General features: G+C 36.0%; 1 protein-coding gene across 1 annotated transcript in view; it reads right to left on the bottom strand.

Annotated features, from left to right (window-relative positions):
* Positions 1-10294: 10294 nt before the first annotated feature.
* lmo1 (LIM domain only 1) overlaps positions 10295-19036 on the bottom strand; it is a 29871-nt gene continuing 21129 nt past the window's right edge. The window contains exons 3-4 of the mRNA XM_047362222.1: positions 12121-12246; positions 10295-10816 (exon numbers count right to left, since the gene is read on the bottom strand). Of these exons, the coding sequence (XP_047218178.1) occupies positions 10711-10816; positions 12121-12246 (232 nt within the window). The 3' untranslated portion in view covers positions 10295-10710. The remainder of the gene's footprint in view (positions 10817-12120; positions 12247-19036) is intronic.

The raw sequence follows: 19036 nt of genomic DNA on the forward strand, positions 1-19036 counted from the left end.
CTGTGATGCTGCTTTCCTTTGCTTTTAAAGAATGCGAATGAGGAGGGAATTTCTGAGGCTGTTAAGCTCTGTGCTATCATGAAAAGAATAAACATGAAGATGCAACACATCAGAGCACATTCATGTAGGTTATTTTTTATTAGAGTTGAATAAAGAGTTTTTTTAGCATGCAATTTGAACAAATTTGAATTTACTGTAAACACAAAGGACAACACAGCAATTGGAAAATTCAGATATCTTTGTAGGCGGGCGACATGACTGAAAACCAGCTCTGAATGGTTGTGATCGTCAGGGCCCACACCCAGGGCTGGATTATTAACACTCACAAATCGGTTGTGGAAATCACTTATGAGCATACCCACTTTTGAAAAGTAATGCCAGTGAACACAACTCATTGACACCACTAATTAGATTTTAAAATGAACCATGCAAAGAAAAAAAAAAATCATTAAACCTTAATCATTGACAATACCTCTGAAAAGGGCCCATCCAGCTTGCATTGCATAGCTCATAAGCATGCATTGATAATTCTGTCCAGTTTATTTCATTTACATAGCACCAATTCACAAAGAAAGTTTATCTTGAGGAAATATCTGGCTAAGTATGTTCAGTTTAACTCTTTCGAATATATATTCTTATTTAATCCAACTGTAATCAAATTCAATAATGTCTAATTTAATGAATTAACAACATTTAAAATCTAATTGGTGAATAGTTAACCAATAGCCAAGGGGGCCAATGAGCTGTTTTGACATTAAGTAAGAAATAACTAGGAATTTTTCAAACAGGAATATTTGTCCCAGATACCTGTTCAAGTCTGATACTTTATTCAAGTTAATAAAATCAAAGCCATGGTTATGCTTTATAACCCTGTAGCTTTAAAATGCAGTAAAATAACAAAGTACCTTTGATCAGTATGACAACTCACTCACCAGTTGTGTTCAGGATGCTGCAGTTTCTCCTATACTTTTTCTTGAAAGACACTTTGTCCCAGCCAGAATGTCTGCAGACCTGGCTTAACATGTTGCTTCAACACCACTAAATTTGGTTAAGAAAACTACCTTAATTTTTTGACAAGGGTTTTGTTCAAAATTGCATGGCTTCATTTATTTCTAAACATGTATCTTACTGAACACATACTGCTACAGTCTTCAATAAGCTTGCATCTTGTCTTGCTGTTTTCATGTGGCAAAGTTTCCTACTATGCTTTGCAATGCATGATACATTGATTATTGAGCTCCTAACATATTTCAGTGTGGTTAAAGTGAATTGTTACCACACCAGTCTAACAGAAGATATTATCCTGGTTCAGAAACTTGACACTTTGAATGTTGGGAAAATTAGTGAGCAGTGTTGCAGCTTTGATCTATGCAGCTCTCCTGTACAAATAGCAGTATGTTAGGTGAAGCAGGCAACGTAGATCCCATGACACAGAGAGATCCTTCCACTCCCAATGCCATTGTAAATTGTTGAAAAACTTAAAATTTCACATGGATAACCCAGATTAAATAAAAAAAATTATTTGCACAAACTATAACAGAATTTCACTAGCTGTGTACAAGGAAAAACACTTGTCAAAACGGCACAGGAACTGTGTCTGAATGTTTTTAAGAATCTCCAGATTATACAGAGAATTATAAAATGTCTTGATCAAAACTGTGAACAACCTGCTATCGTGTGAGAGCATCCTTAAGAATAACAAACATACTTGGTGTTAATTGACAGGGGCTCAAGGCATTGGTAACTCACACATTACACTTTACACAAACGTACATTGAAATTCAGAAGTCAACTTTTGTATGTAATCTGCACAACAAAATTGCTACAGAGTGAAACTTAGCTTTACGCAATTCAAACCAGTCATGAGTTTGAACTTGTGGAATTAAAAAAATATAAGACAACATATTAGAAACTGTTGAGGAATAAAATCTTTTCAAGTAATAACTGAAAATAAATTTCCTTAGAATTTGCAGTCACTCCCAATGCCAACAGAATGCACAAAATATTTTACATGCATCATATACAAAATACCTAAAACTGACCCTGGCTACACAACTAAATTATTTCAATACTATTAGTGTTATTGGCCTATGTAGTTAAGCCCAAAATAATTCATGACTTTGGTACTTTTAAAGTTTTTTTTTATTCAATCACAAAGTTTGTTTCTGATTTGAAATGATACAGCTATCTCTCAAAAGTAATTAACACACTGTGCAAAGGGTGTCGTTTTTAAAAATAAATTGTTTTTGTTTTCATTCCAATTTGAATGAAAATAGCATGTAAAAATTAGGTATACAACTTTTAATAATCAATACAAAATCGTGTCTCAACAGGTAATTTTGACCGTTCTTTTACGATGAGCTCCAAGACTTTGAGGTTGGGGCGTCTCCTTACCATCACCCTAATGTTTAGCTCCCTACTAAGATTCTCTATCAGATATAGGTTGGGGCTCTGGCTGGGCCACTAAAAACATAATATTAAGTTAGATGAAACCTGTAGGTACAATTAAAGAAAAAATACTTTAAATGTTCATTTGACAGTTGTGTAATAATTGTGTTTCTCAACTCGTAGAAAGATTTTAAAAATGCAAATATTAGGATATTTTTAGCATGACAGAAAAGCCACAGAGAAGTTTAGCTTATTAGCTTGCGGTGTCATTCAAAGAAACTACTGGGTATTTTTCTGTTTTTGTTTATCGTAAAGTATCTACTAACGCAAATAAACTTTATTATGAGATCTCTCATGACATAAATGAAAGCGAAACATGTTGTAGTGCCATCAGGAAAGGTTGAAGAAAATTGCTGGCAGAGAGTTGGGCAGTTCTGTTCTTGCTGTTGTGTGTAGAAATATGCAGCAACTTCTGTTATTTTTTCTTATTGAAAAGTATTGATGAATCGATTTGACTTTAACCTTTGTACTGAGTGTGTAAAATTGGTGTAAAGACTCAATAAAAATCATTTATTATAAACATCTTCAGCCTACAAGACCCTGTGCGAGGGTGCTTATAATGGAACGCCTTTCACTGGTTCACTTCGCATTTCTGATGTATCTTTATAAAACATTAAATTTGCATTGAATGTGCTTTTGTATACAATGTTTAAAAACCCAACCAACATGCATTTTTTTTACTGTAATTATCACTCCTTTGTACTCATGCTCCAACTAGTTAAGCTTGCGGCTGTTTAAATGTTTTTGTTGTTGTTGTTGAAAATTTTACCCATGAAATGTTTCCATCCAATCACATCGATCTATCCTTAGCATAGAAAGACAGCTTTAAAACCAAGATAATAATCCAGTATGTTTTTATGGATCATCCACATTCAATGAGGTGATGCACGCTCTGCCGATTCTTTACTAGAGACAAAAACTGCACATAATAAAATCCAGTTTTATATTTTTTATTCTGAGAACTACAATAAACACAAAACAAACAGTAAATAAGCTTTTCAGAAAGCTGATTACAAAAGCAATTTATTGCCAAGTCTAGGACTATTTTAAAGCATAGCAGCACTGGAAAGTGGAGGGGCCCTCATCCCAAATCTTCTCTCCCTCTAGCTCTTTACTTGCCACATTATTAAAGTGAGCTGCTTGGTGAGAAGCCAAGATGATCAACTTAGTTTACTATACAATACTCCAGATCCCAATAAAAGCAGTAAAAAAGGCTTGTGATTGAGGTCATCCTTGCATCCATTACAAAGGTAAATACTACAGTGGTTATTACAATAGCAAGGTCATTTGTCATGTAGGCTTGGTTTTTACACATCTGAAGGACAACACTCAGTAGTCCGAACTTTATATCCACTTTAATGCTTATAGCTAGTTGGTTTATCTCAAAATGTTTCTCCGTGAAGAGATCCATGAAATCCTGAAGAGAGCTGGTAAATTAAAAAGCATTCATTTAACCCTGGCCTGCAAATAAATATACTGACAAAATTCTGTTTATGATGTTCACTACAAATTCAGCACCCTGTGGTGATGGACTTCTCTAATGACCTTACAGATATGTTCTTAGTGTAAAACACTAATTCTAAATAGTTACCATAAATCATTGAATTGTAGATATTTTAAAATGGCCCCAATCTTAGGAAGAGATGACAGAGGAATAAGCAAAAAGTAAAAACTGCATAATATTTTCAAATATAAATTGAGGCTGTGATGGCACAGGAGGAAATGCTATGTGGGGATTATTCACAGTTATATAATGTCAGGAAGAAAACCAGCCGCTTCTCATTTTGGTCACTTATCCCTCATTGTAAAGGTCTGTATATTTCATTGCTGGTGCAGCAGCTTAGGGGATACATTTCAAAGCAGCAAATAAAAATTGGCTAAACTTCCAAAATTAGCACTTCAAAGTCAAACATGATTTGCAGCGAGGGAAAGGGTGGAAGCAGTGTGACTGTGAAAGTGTGTGTGCATGTGTGAAAAGCTAACTGTGAATGTGTGTGTGTGTGTGTGTGTGTGTGTGTGTGTGTTGTGTAGCTGATGTGCAGAGTTCAACATTAGGCCTTAGAACCAATTTCTAGGCAAATTGGTTTCATTTAAGAATGAGATCACAGAGTAAGCAAACCTCTTTCAGGGCAAGTTCATGCATCTGTAGCCATTTATTTCAGTTTTATATGCACTGCTTTGCTCAAGCTGCTTGTAGGTAGAATATGCATAATCTTAGCCATGGGCGCAGTGCTACAGTTAACATGTTCACATTTACCTGTTATTACCATGAATTTAAATAGTTTCTTCCATTTTATTGCATTCTGTCACAAAGAGCTTCAACAGTAATTTAGCATTTTGTTTTCTATCCTCCCTCGAGCTCTGCTGCAGAATTGTTGCTAATCAAAGCCACATGTAACTAATTGCTCTCTCCAGTCGTTTGCTCATAGCACAAACAGGTCCATTAGCCATCCATAGAACATATGTTGAAGTTTGTAAGAGGCAATAAAAATCTGCTTAGTTTCAAGAGGTATAATAGTCACTTGACCACTAAGAGCACACATTTTCATTTATATCAGGTAACATTGATTTTCACATATTAAAACAGATGCTGTAGCTCTATGTTGGCAAAAAGTTATTAAATTCAAATTATGAGACCGGTTCAAAGTATCAACACATAAAACATCCACTGGGATACTTTCTATAAATATTTACCATTTACCAAGTATAAAGGATAATGTTAATGTATTAGTATTTTCATTCCACCAACTTTTAGCCAGTGTCAGCCCATAACATCTGTTGCAATTAGAACAGTTCAGGTGGGCAGCTTTGTCTTTGTAACTTACAGTTGGGCCATATTTGTTCCATTTTCAGATTATGAATCAAACAGTGCCCCATGAGATGTTAAAAGCTTGGAATATTTTTATTACCTAAAGGCAGGGAGAAAAGTTGTTTTGAGAACCTGTTTTTTTTTATTCTTAAGTGCAGCTTAAAGAACAGCATCTAAGGTAAAATGAATATTAAACTATCGTGCTAGAGGTCAGGTTAGCACTGTTTTGGTATATTCCATGATACAGAAGTGGGACTGGCTGCAGTTTTGATTGTAAATAGGAATTCCTTGATTGAAGGTTTTGTGATGTACAAAGATCATGCAAGTTCAGTACAAGTTTTCCATTTTATTCTGACTGCACCAATGTCTTCTTATTGACTGTGTGGCAAATTCAGGTACTACATTTCGCATTGCACAAACTCTGTTGGCTAAACTGATTGAAGCTGCATGACTGATTGAGTTTACATGTTTCTGCAATGAAATTATGAAAATTGTTACAAACGCTTTACATCAGAGGTTCAAGTAGACTCAAAAGTGCTGTATACTTACAAAGATCATTTTTGAAGGTAAATAATCTCTATTAAACTGTTCAATCTCTTGTTCTTTGGTTGATCAAAAGACAATATTTTATAGAAAATATTTTCTGCTGTCAAATCGTAGTTGATGTTATTTGATACAACCTCCATGACTCTATGCATATTCTGAGTACCCCCAGGTGGTCATATTATTATAAACTGAATCAATCAAAAAATAGGACAGGCTGCCATCAGCTTCTCCAGGCATTTAGCATGTAGAGGTGAGTGAATGTTCACTAGTGCAGACAGGGCTGTGAGCAAGTTTTGTTGGAAATACCTCTAAACAATGTCTAAATGGTTCGTCAACATCTAGGTTAAAACTGGTATATAAGGTCAAAAACTGTGTTTTACACATTTACCAGAGTCTAAATACTGACCAGTTTTAGTTGAGATTGACAAGGATAGGTAAAAGATGAGAATGAGCTGGGCTAGAACCTGGGACCTTATAAAAAAAAACCTGGAAATGAAGCATATTTAGATCTGTTTTGTATTTTTTCAAGTTTTACTATAATTTAATAGAAATGTGGGGGTTTTTTTCGGTTGGGTAGGATCCTCAAAGTCTGAATGGGCCTTTTACAAAACGCTGACCTTGTGTTGACTCTAAAAGTCATTCAAAAGTAGACTTTTAATATTTTCACACATTGTAAGAATAAAAACAACAAAAGTTGCTGATTATTGAGGGGTAATTTGCCCATGCTAGCTGTTTAAAGCAAACTTCAATTAAATACTAAAAACTGTTTAAAAAGTTTTAAAAACTAGAATCAGTCTACAATAGTAATAATAGGAAACAGTGCCAATGAAAGGGTAAAGTTCTGGTCAGGTTTTGTTGTTCATCATCTGGTTTGGGGTCAACTCTGCAGCTATTCTTTAGTTCAAATTTTAACATCATATTTGAAGGTTTACCAATCCCACACTGCCACAGCAACGCTAAAATAAAATGTCAAGGAAATTCAAAAGTAATATAAACATTTCTTAGGTATTCAGTTACATTTGTAGGGAATACGAGGGAATAAGCACATAATTATTGATTGTCACTTAACCACATAAAAGCATTTGTTTTCCCTAAATTATGGTCCTCTAACATGTTTGAAAGCTGCCCTACATAATTTAAGAGCAAAATAAATATGTTGTTTATTCAGACAGAATGCGATATTTCAATTTATAAAGAATGCCAACTGCCAATTGTATTGTGGAAAATGGATGGAAAGATGGAGAGGACCAGTTTTGCAGATAATCATCAGCATTTTATATGGCAATCATCAGGCTGATTCCTTGCCAAGACTTAGATACTTCTTCAATTAAGCAAAGAACCCAGCAGGAAGTTACTTTCAATATTACCTGTTAATAGCCTGATATCAGTTTCTTCTCCTAAAGAGCTTTAAACCACAAAATTTAATTTTGTATATTTAGGGCTGCAGAAACGCTGATGGATCCAAAATGAAATGCAGAAACAGTAGTTTTGCATATAATTTTGGCAGATTCTCCACCTATCTTTTCTATTTGCGATTTATACTCTGCATGCACCCTTTATGACCATGCTCCGCTGACAGCTGCCCCTATGTCAATATGAATGCCTGTCAGGAGAGATTATACATCACATGAATCGAGGCAGATAATGAGCAAGAGGGAAGGGCACTTTTTAACACCCCCTTGTGTGCAACATATGACACCAGCCAAGCTAATTGAGCAGATGCCATAATGCAGTAATCAGGAACACAGAAGAGGTTGTAGAATTCGTCAACTTTAGTCATAACAGCGCAGCATTTGCTGCTCAGGAACTTGTCAACCAACAAAAGCAGATGGTAATGCCAAACTGCAGTGCATGTGTATTTATGTGAGTGAACACACAGGTGTCCGCCATGTTTTCTAATTCTTCATGCACATTTTAAATTATGTGTGCGCAAACTTGTTGTATTTTATGTAGACAGATACACAGAGTATACACAATATATAAATCAATACTCTGAGTTCTCATCAACAGAAAGCTGGGGACAGTGTTACCTGGTGAGGTTTTTCCTCATTATTTTTCAGGAAAATAAGCAATCAGGCATATTGCATGAAACCTGATTGTTTCCCTCTGTAAATCAGGAATTGCAATTAAAATGTTCTCTTATGTGGTATAATTGATGTCGGCCTAATCCTTTATTTGCACACCTGCCAGTGAGTCTGAATTTTTAATGAATTTCTAATTAATGCTCTTTGCACACCTCATTTATATGTTAGCGAATTATATTGCTGTTCTGTGTCCTGCTGGTAGGAGAGCGCCTGAAGGATGTTGCACCTGGGTTGAAACATGAAATTTTGCTGCTGTCTCAAAACAAAAAAACCCAAAACAGAACAGTGGTGAATAATAACGCAATAATAAGGATATTAAACACATTAAAGGGGTTTTTCCACACACCTGAATGCACATTCATACTAAGCAATTCACTTTGTAGGTGGGTGAGGCTCAAAAGAGCAATTGGTTGTTTGCAAAGCGGATGATTTGTGATTAGATATACATGATTGATCAATGGGTCAAGGTGGTGATATGAGGGATATGAACTACGTTTATAGAATTAAAGTAAAAAAACAAAAACAAATGTGCATATAAATGAAGGCGGCTTGTACTGTAAAGAACAAGTTAAAAAGACTGACACAAATGCAGAACATTTAACAATGGTTTTACCATGGGATCGTGCAGCTATATTCTGGGTCCTTCCATTAAATAAACACTAACTAAATTAACTGACCATGGGTTTTCAACATGAGTCTGATACTAACTCTGTGCTCCGCATGACAATATAAAGGTATAATAAAGGAATTTTTGAACTATATAAAATTATTTTTTGGTTTCAGTGTAGCAGAGTGGTTCCTGAAGTCAGGGTCAATACCACCTTGTGGGTGGTTTAAAACCCAACTGGGGGTCCGTAGATGATCTCCAAAAGCAAACCTCAATAAAAAATGTTGTAGACGAGCATGCACTGCCATAATACATGTAAGCACAAGTCATCCACCAATAAAAAGCTTTATTTGTTGGGAGTATATGTTTTATCTTATGCTTTGATTGGCTTATTAGCAGTGTTTCTATTTGTCAGCCACTGCTAGTTAAGATAGCAAGTCTCACAACGTTATTTTTTGGTGGGAAACTAGAAGGTTTTTGGAGCCAATGGTGAAAGACATATTTGAGCTCTGTTAATTTGTAAAATTATTGGATCAGAATAAAAATTCTGCAAATATTTTGACAGCTGCTAAACATCAGATTTTAAAACTTAGCCTGTGTATTAATCTGTTTTTGGGTTGTTTTTTTCTGTTGGGCTGTTACATCTTGAGCTTGTTTTTCCATTTAATGTTTCAGTAATAATGTAGCTGCATGATCCACTAGGAAAACTCTAAAATCTCCTATATAATCAGTGGGAAACCCAGTCATGAAGTGTGCATATAGTTATTGAAAATCCAGCTATCAACTTCTGTAACTTAAAAAAAAACAAAAACTAAAAAAATTAGCAGCTCATTCAAGACAAGTTCTGTTTGTACCCTCAGCACCTGCCTTGATTAACATTTATTCAATATTCTTTATTGTCATCATGTCACCATAATGAAATTTAGCTGAGACCCGGCTCAAAAGATGCACATATAGGTAGACCTTTCATGTGAATCCCTTTGCTTATTTATGTTTATGTTCCTCAGATGTAGTTTACCTTAAAATGTTTACTGCTTTCACACTTATTAATCAAAAGATGTTTAAAGGACAAATACAAATTTCACCTATGGAAAAAAACTCTTGGCTAAACTAAAATTTTGGGTTTACTTAGCTAATTGTATAGTGCTAACATTAGCTATAAATGTTTTTTCAGCCACTTTTTACTGATCCAACTAGATATAATGGGCAAACTTTTAGTCAAGTGGATTATCTCTTGACAGATCTGATAATTATTTGACAGTGCATTAGTTTCTGATGCATTTATCAGAAAGAACCTCATCAGATAAGCAGTGTCATGCATCTCTATTTACAATGTCTTCTGGGAAAAGGACTTTTTAAATACAGCTCTGCACTTCTACTCATGATGAGTTTGAGTGAGCTCTAACTCAATGAGCGTTTATTTTCCCTCCTCTAATTTATTTGCTGTTGCATTTCATTTCCAGGCCAATTCACCCTGATAATCAGATGGCAATTAGTGAAGCATGAATCACAGAGAAGCCGCTCAACTTTTCTTACTTCCCCACACCTGCATGTTCACAACAACACAGTTCGGCGAAGATTCTTTTATTCCAAATAAAGTTGTCCACTTTAAACAGCATTTCCAATTCCATTAGAAGAAAATGTAATAAAACCTTTAATGCATCATAAGAGATGTTTAAATATATCTGTCTCTTGCAAGGCTTTTATAGCATTGTTGTTCTTTGATATCTACTTTTATCAATACATGGGCAACTTCCCTCAACAACTTTGGTTTCAGTAGGAGGAAAAAAACTCACTATAAACATTTAGGAATCTTTAATTCACACTAGTAATAAAATTGCATTACATTTCATAAAATAAATGTTCCAGTTTATATATACAGAAAAAACAGACTGTACATACCCTCCAGTGAACCATTTCTAAAAGAAAACAGAAAACCTTAAACAAATTTCACAAAACATACAAGCAATACAGTGCTCAGCTAAGCAGGCACAACTGTACATCAAAATTGTAACTGCTCAGTGTTGGGGGGTGTGGTGCGGTGTGGGAGGGGCAAAAAGTTACATTTACAACAGAGTCCTTGCGGTGGGAGTGGGGGCCGATAATGGGAATTTAAAAAGTATTGCAGGCAAGCAGACAGACGCTTGTCTTTTTCCAAGTGCAGCAGAACATCCATCTTGTGTGTAAAGTGTGGATCCGATTGTTGCTGCCATGAACTATTGAACCTGCGTCTCAAAGCTGCCGTTCAGCTGGCCCTCCTCATAGTCCATTTGACACAAAATCATGTTGTTTTTTAGGAAAAACTTGTCCCCCACGCAAAACCTGTTGGAAGACAGAAACAGGAGGTTATGAAGAACACTGCTGCTGGCGTTATAATTGTCGTGTGAAATGTTGCATTTGAGTTTGACGTGTAATGATGAATCAGTTGATTATACGAGTTTAGATCAAGATGTTTTTCCATCAAGCACACAAGGACCCGTTTTGATGGTCATCATAAATGTCTGCCTTCCAATAAAATGATATAATAAACCAGTCCGGGTTGAAAGCAAACAGACAGGAGAACTGGCACCTAGTGAAAAACAGGTCAACTCTCTTTTGGTCGAACGATAACATTGGTGGGATTCTGCAAAGAAACCCTGCCACGGGGTGAGCCTTTTCAGACACCGGTTTGGCTGCAGTGTTCAAAATAATTTTTCCTCAAAAGTCAGAGTCAATTGAAGAGGGAAAATAACACACAGCAGTCAGTCCCACTGATGTTCCCTCTCTGCGCTGCAGTTTGTTTGCGTGACACTCTGGAAACAGCTCCATAATGTGACTGAAAGGGAGCGTAGATAAGAACATAGCTGAAAATAGCTTGGCCTCAGTAATATGCCAGGCTGGTAACACGGTAAATAAAGCTGGTAACAGTCACAGCCATGGCAATGCTGTGCCAGATGAGCCCTGGCTTCATATATCTGCCAGCTGAGAAGAGGGACTGCAGTCATAATTCCCTTACAGCGGGTGCTCACTATGGTAACTGAATCTGGCCTGCAGAAGGTTAATGGGCTTGTGCTGTGTGGAGTAACAGGGTCACAGCATCCCTGACAAGCATGCAAAGGACGCTTTGCTCTCAGACTGCTGCCATTTCTGACAGTGTATTAATGGGGAAAGGCAATATTAGGGTATGTCATATTCCATGTACATCATACCATAGGCTTTGTGCTCGTTCCAGTTTTTCATAGTGGGCGCTATCCTCCTGGAAACACTGTTACACCTGCGCTCGTTATTTTTTCCTTTTATGCAGCAAGATACTTCCCTTTCTGTAGCGTCTGAACTTTACACATAAGAACAAGAGCTAATTTTACATCCTGCCGGCTTTATAGATTTACACATGTAGCCACAAACGGGGACAGACTGCTGGCAGTATGTTATAGTGAAAATAATTAGCAGGGTATTACAAATGCAGAACAACACAATGAGAGAACCAACATTTTTTTTTAGATTTACAAGCTGTTTGATGTAATTAAACAAATTAAAACAAATAAATAAGTACCAGAAAACCTTTTATTTTTCTTTGCAAAACCCTCTAATATTTGTGATTCGAACCCATTTTTCTACTCCATTCATGGTTTGATCCCCGTTCTTACCTCTGGTTACAAAGCTGACAGGCAAAACAGTCCAAATGGTAAACATTATCTCTGGCTCTCATCACCATTTCAAAGGCTGGGATCAGTTTACTGCAGGCTGCACAGTTCCCCGTTGTACCAAAGAGCCTGAAAGACAGAGAGAAAAGACAGAGAGATTAACATACCTTCCTTTTTACTTTCATGCCGTGAAATGCAAACAAATGTGTGGCATACCAACTGCAAACAAAAGGAGAAAATATGCCGCAATGTAATACAGAAATGCACAAAATGCCCATTTCCTGGCATTCTACTAGTTTTGTTACACTTACAAAAATGGATCTTTATATGATTTTAAAAAAAAGCTGAAATTGGTGAAAACCTGTTTGAAACTTTCGGTTTCTAACCTTAGACAAACAGACTTTAACATGTAACAGCAAATTGCATAATATGTTCATTCATTGCTAGGGATATTATTTTGCTCAATCCATTCTCTTTGTCCCCATCATCCCTATGCTGTCAACTGTTAAGAGTTAACTGAGTGTTTAATAGTGAAAAGAACAAAATTTAATCTCCCAGCAGCCTCTTTAGGCTTATTAGGTTGGAGGCAAATGATAAAGGTCATAAACACGAACAGAAAGCACTGGCGGAGATCTCTTGTTTCATCAAAGAAAAGAAAAAAACTCAAATGCTCTTCCCAGACAGATTTACAATTTTAATTTTCCATGCGCTTGACGTTATGTTTAATGTGGAGATTTTAGAGCCAAGATAGAGTTATATATTTTGCAGCAGAAGAAGGTCCGCTTCACAACTTTGCAAAAGAGGATAACAACCGCAGATTGTTTTTCCAGCAGTATGTTAAACACTCCTCCTCACACTTGTAGGGCTCAGACAGATGAGTCAGAGTGTTGATATTCGGCCTAGTTTATGCTTGTCCCATTCAGTTTCTTTCACCTTGTTAAAGAAAACGTCTGTACAACAGCTCTGCTTCTAATTAGAGGCCACTACCCCTGAGGAGCAGCAGAGAGCGAAACAGAGAGAGAAAGCTTGTTATGTTCCATGAGAGGGATTCACAGGGTGTTAAACTGAGACATTGTTACATTTGGTTATTCCTTCAAAAAAAAAACACCCTCAGTGTTCTCATACAGTAGACATCTGCCACCCACAGGCTGCTCTGAAACACAAAGAATGTGTTTTTCTTTTGTGAGACACCAAGACTTCTGTGTACTCATGCATCTGAAGAAATTCTCAGCATTCAATATTGATCCTAAAATGAAAACATTTTCCCCTAAATATCAGTGTTACAAAGGTTGGCTTATCATGGTATCCCAACAATTTAGGAGATCCAACCTTTTACAGCTAAAACCAGATATTACACATCCTGTATAAAAAAGAGGCATAACCACTTTTTTCACCGACATTAAATCAGACTAAACCTTTTCCTCTTCAGGTCAGTTAGGATTACCAAACTCATTTCTATCTGTTTAATGCCAAAACAACAACAGATATAATTTTTATGGCATTCTTCAAAGTCAGAAGCTTACATACATTGTCCTAATATTGGGTACAATTGCATTTTAAACTGTGTGACTTGGGTAAAACGTTTTCGATGACGATTTCCACAACAGGTTGTTTGAATCTTGGCCCATTTCTCCTGACAGAACAGGTGGGTCAGGTTTGTTCTTGCTCACACACATCTTTCTGGCTCTGCCCCCAAATTCTTTGTGAAACTGTGACTGCCACTCTAAAATACTGCCTTTATTGTCCTCAAGGAATTTTGTAACTAGTTTGGCAGTATGCTTAGGGTCATTGTCCAGGTGAACGACTAAACAGCTCCCAAGCTGTGACATCTTGAGATGCTGCTTCAGTATTATTTAACATGTCCTCACGAAGCCATCCGTTTTGTGTAGCACACCAGTCCCTCCTGCAGCAAAACAACCTTGCAATGATTTGGAATGGTGTTCTCAGGCTTGCAAGCTTCCCCCTTTTACTTGAAAGGTAACAATCCTAATTTTGTCCAAACACTTGAATTTTAGTTTCGTGAAACCACTGGACATGACCGAAAATGTTAAGGTATTTGTCCCCAAGTACATTTGTAAACTGTAATGTGTACTTTATGTACTTCCTGAACAATATGATAGCTGGACATTCCCATGCTATTAATAGTTGAGTATGAATGGTTTATGACTTATCAATCTATATATATTCTTTTCATTGGAATGTCTTGGATCAAGACATACAGTATCTGACAAAAGTTAAGAACATCCCTAACATTTTGGTAATTATTTTATTACATCTTTTTATGGGACAACACTGAAGATATGACACCTTGATACAATGTGAAGTAGTCTGTACACAGCTTGTTTAACTGTATACATCTGGTGTCCCCTCAATATAGCTCAACACACAGCCATTATTTCCTCAACTGCTGACAACAAAAGCGTGTACACCCCAAAGTGAAAATGTTTACATTTTACGCAATTAATCATTTTCCTTTCCCCGTGTCATGTGACCCATTAGAGTCACAAGGTCACAGGTGTGAATGGGGAGCAGGTTTGCTAAATTTGCACACTCTCATACTGGTCACCGAAAAATTGTTAAGTGGGGACAACTTGGACATGCTAACTTCGGAGTGTACTCACTTTTGTTGCCAATGGTTTAGACATTAAAGGCTGTGTGTTGAGATTTTTTTTGGGAGGACAGGAAATTTACACAGCTATTCATGCTGTACACAGCCTACTTTACAATGTATCAAAGTGTCATATCCTAAGTGTTGTCTCATGAAAAGATATAATAAAACATTTACAAAAATTTAATGGGTGTACCCACCTTTGTGAGATACCCTATCTGAGAGTAAACCTCCATTAAAGGTTGTAGTATTGTCAATATGATATGGTAATTTCTCACTATTTCTTCAAACATTAATAAATTCCAGGAGACTCGTTGTTAAGGTCTTTCATTAATTGTACTCAAATATTGAATGACGCTGGTGTCATTTGTATCTATGACAGAGGCAGAATCTGGTTGATTTACATTCACCCTGATGGCTTGACCATGCTGAGCTGTTGACCAGAGGTGATATACTTTTCTTTCCCTCAGGGGAAAAAGGCTCGAGAACAACCTGAAGAGTTTTGGTCAGTTACACAGACTGCTATGCAGACACCTATTATACCCAAACAGATTATTGTGACCTGTCCCTATCACAACCTGCTGGGTTGCAGACATGGTGCTCACTTGATATATATGGCTTGTGAAAACTCCTGATGGGAAAGTCCAGCTTGCTGAAATACTACGTTCTACCTCCAGACAAAGCACTGTGTCGCAGTTTTGGGGTAATTGTCACCTTGTCGTTTCTAACATTACTCAGTGTAGTGTTTTTTTCTCTTGCTTTATTCAACAGGTTTTTGGAGCTCAGTATTGGAGAATAAGCACAAACTTTAGTCTGCAAAGCTTTGTAGATGTCCACAATTGTGAAAGTTCATAGCTCCTGTTTAATTCTAACAGACATATTCTTCATGAAATACTTAAAAGATAGATCCGTGATGGTAATCCAGATCCTTAAATGGAGCTCCATCACTGTGAAACAGTATCTAAAGAAATAATTCTCATTCTTTTATGCAAACTGGATTGCCTTTTTCAAATACAAGTAAAATTTTGAATCAGATGGTTCAAATGCAATAACTTAAGCAGCTCTTTAGTTAACAGTGTATGTGTATAGGTTATCATGTGGAATCAACATAGGTAATTGAGCTCTCTGTGCTAACAGAAGATTACACCCTGAGGAAACTGTTCAAACAGAACAAGCTCCTCTACTGCTGCTCATTTGGTATGAACAATAAACAGCCAGAAAACACAACCAATGCAGTAATCTCATGAGTAACAGCTGAGGGGGCGCTGCGTTTGGTCTGCCAAGATTGTAACACAACAAATGATATTGATTTAAAGCTAAGAAAACACTACATCTTACCACGCAAATAAAAAAAAAGGACGCAACAAAAATGGAAACAGATGCTACATGTTTAGATTCATCCAGGCTTTTCAAAGAGTCACTGGGCTGTGTCTGTGGACTTATCAGGTACATTGTTAGCGTATCTTGAACCTTGTTTCAACAACATTTGCAAAAAAGTAAAAGAAGAAAATCAACAGGAATAAAATTATCCACCAAATCTAAATTAAGCATTGAAGGTTAAACTTAGATCAGATTAGTTTGCATGACATTTTTAGCCAAATGGCTCACCTCAGATTCCTACTCTTGATGCTTCCATCACATCAACTTCACAAAGAGACAGTTAACTTGCTGCTCGATGTATGATTTGTGTAAATACAGATAAAATAAATACGGGATGTTAATATTCTACTGAAATCATAAAAATAAAATAAAAACTTAATCTGCTTCATACCTATGAAAAGAAAACTTTTCAAAGAATGTGGAATGTAAATTGCTTTTGAAAAACAATTAATTTCATCTGAAATTAATTTTTAGGCCTGAATAGCCTACTTTGTGAAATATGTTCCCGTATTGTCTCGAAACATGTCCCGTATTGTCAAAGTGCAGTGGCTCATGCTCTTTAATTTCTCTAGTCATTTGGATTAAATGAATCACTTTCCTCTAAAATATAGAAGAAAAATCAACACCAGACTTTTTCAGCATTTATATTTGAAAAGTGTGAATGATGAAATCCTTGAAAATATTCTCATTCATAGCTGCTTGTAAAACCCTGTGCCATGCCTGTCTTACAAATCAATGATTGCTCTTTATTAATATATGCATTAGTAGTTATTTTGATTAATATTTTAAAGCAATTATTTCAGCAGGTAACTTCAGTGACTTAAAATGTCAGAAATGTTTCTTTCCTTAGCTCCCTACAACCTGAGAGACCTTCTGAAAAGATTTCTCTCAATGAGATGATAAGTCAAAACAAGCGAGTAGTTTCGACGCGATATGACATTTGGAGATGTAACTACTAGAAACCTTTCTATCTAAGGAGATAGGATTAATTTAATTTAATGACTTAGTTTACCGTTCTCCATGATGAGGTAAAGCATAACATTTGTATACTGTACAGCATTAGGTATATTTTTTTTCACTCAGAAGTTGACATTTTAGAGTTCAAAGAATCAGCTGAACCTATAATGTAGTCTCAAGCTATTCACAATCTTTTTTTTTTACTACATTCTCTTGTACCTGAGCATTTTGGGTGTTTTTTAAGTAGACCCAACAGGCATTTTTTTCACTGGTTTTTGCTTGGAAATGTTTTTAGGGAGACATTAAGAAACAGCCTTAAAAAGGTAATTATTTTCAAAAATGTTCCTTGTATTGATTAAACCATCTGTATGCAGCATTTAAAGTTAAATGACTCTGACTTGTAACAACTATATTGAATGCAATCAAGGCGACGTAGGCTTTAATAACATAAGTTTATCCTAAAACTGGTAAAGTTATATTTTTTTATCCCAAACTGTTAGACAATATGTACCATTAGCTCACACAACTCACACACCTTTATTTATGAAAATATCTCAATATATACCCGCGATATATCACATGTAAATATGTAAATATTCTCATAGTGCATTCAATAATCTTTCCTTTGATGCTCTCATATTTATTTAACATATCAGTCAGTATAATTGAAAGTTCTGGGGCATTTAAAATGACAAACGTTTGAATAAAAGGTTGTAAAAGCCAAAGCAATCAGCAATTTACTTGCACTTTTCATGGATTGTATCTCCATAAAGTAACTGCACAAATGCAACCATACACTGTACAACCTCTAATCAGCATACATATTGCTGCAGTGTTTGGATATATCAAATGCGATGTCAGTACTTTATTTTGCTAACGGCAGCTAACCTGGTCATTGAGCACATTATGAAGACAGTCCTACTGTTTTTTTCAACAAGCAACTTGAACACAGTGAGGCTGGTTGTTTAATTAACCGATCTAGCTTTAAGGTAAATGTAACGGAGTGATATTCACTCTTCAACCATTCAACATTTAACATGTGATAGTGCCTATGGCAGTAACATTTATTTATATTTAAAGTCACTATCTCAAATTTTAAGATTTAACACTTAATTAACAGTAAATTATATTGAATTTTACGTATACCTTTTGATTTGCAAGCGTTCCAAATAAACTTTAATTTTAATTTTTCTTTTGGCAGAATACTTTTGAAGATTCCGAAACATTAAATCTATGGCAATATGTGTGATATGATGGCATGTATCTGGTACCTATTTAATATCTTTCTTTAACACGCATAAAAAGACCATAGTCATTAGAAGAACTCATGTCTAGTAACAAAAAATGTAACCATGTGTGAGATACTGTGATGTGAGTTGGATGGCAGTGCCATAAAGCAGTTCTCCTTCACCTGGTATTGAGTTATTACAACAGGTCTTCAGAGAAAAGAGTGCCTTCTTTATTTCTTTCAACTTGCTGCTTTGCTAACTTCAAACCCTTAAAGCTGCTGTGGCGTATCCTCTGCCTCTCCATGTTGTTACCTTCAGTTCGGGCTGTGGCTCTTGAAGTTTTCTACGTGTTTTCTCAGCTCTTTAAGACTTCCCAGCCTGCACAGAGTTTGTCAGATTTTATAAGAGGGAGAGCTGTTAATGCATGCATTGAATGTTCTGACCTTCCCCAACAGTTGTGTCATTTAGAAAGTGTAAACTTTTCTCTTCTGATCTGCATCATCTCAGAAAAAGATGAGCTACCGATTTACCTCCTAAAGGAGTAACAAGATTTGTAAAACAGACACACCTAAATAGTGTTATTATCTCTCTCCTGCAGCTCCATCTGTGTGCAGATAACTTATAATGTTCATTATCTCAAGCACGTTTTCCTCTTACAGTTAATTATAACCCACTTTGATAAGTTGATGACTATTATGTCATTTCTAGTAGGTGAAATGAAAGACTAAATTATATCAGTCCTCAA

Source organism: Girardinichthys multiradiatus, chromosome 4, assembly GCF_021462225.1.
Source record: "Girardinichthys multiradiatus isolate DD_20200921_A chromosome 4, DD_fGirMul_XY1, whole genome shotgun sequence".
Lineage (NCBI taxonomy): Eukaryota > Metazoa > Chordata > Actinopteri > Cyprinodontiformes > Goodeidae > Girardinichthys > Girardinichthys multiradiatus.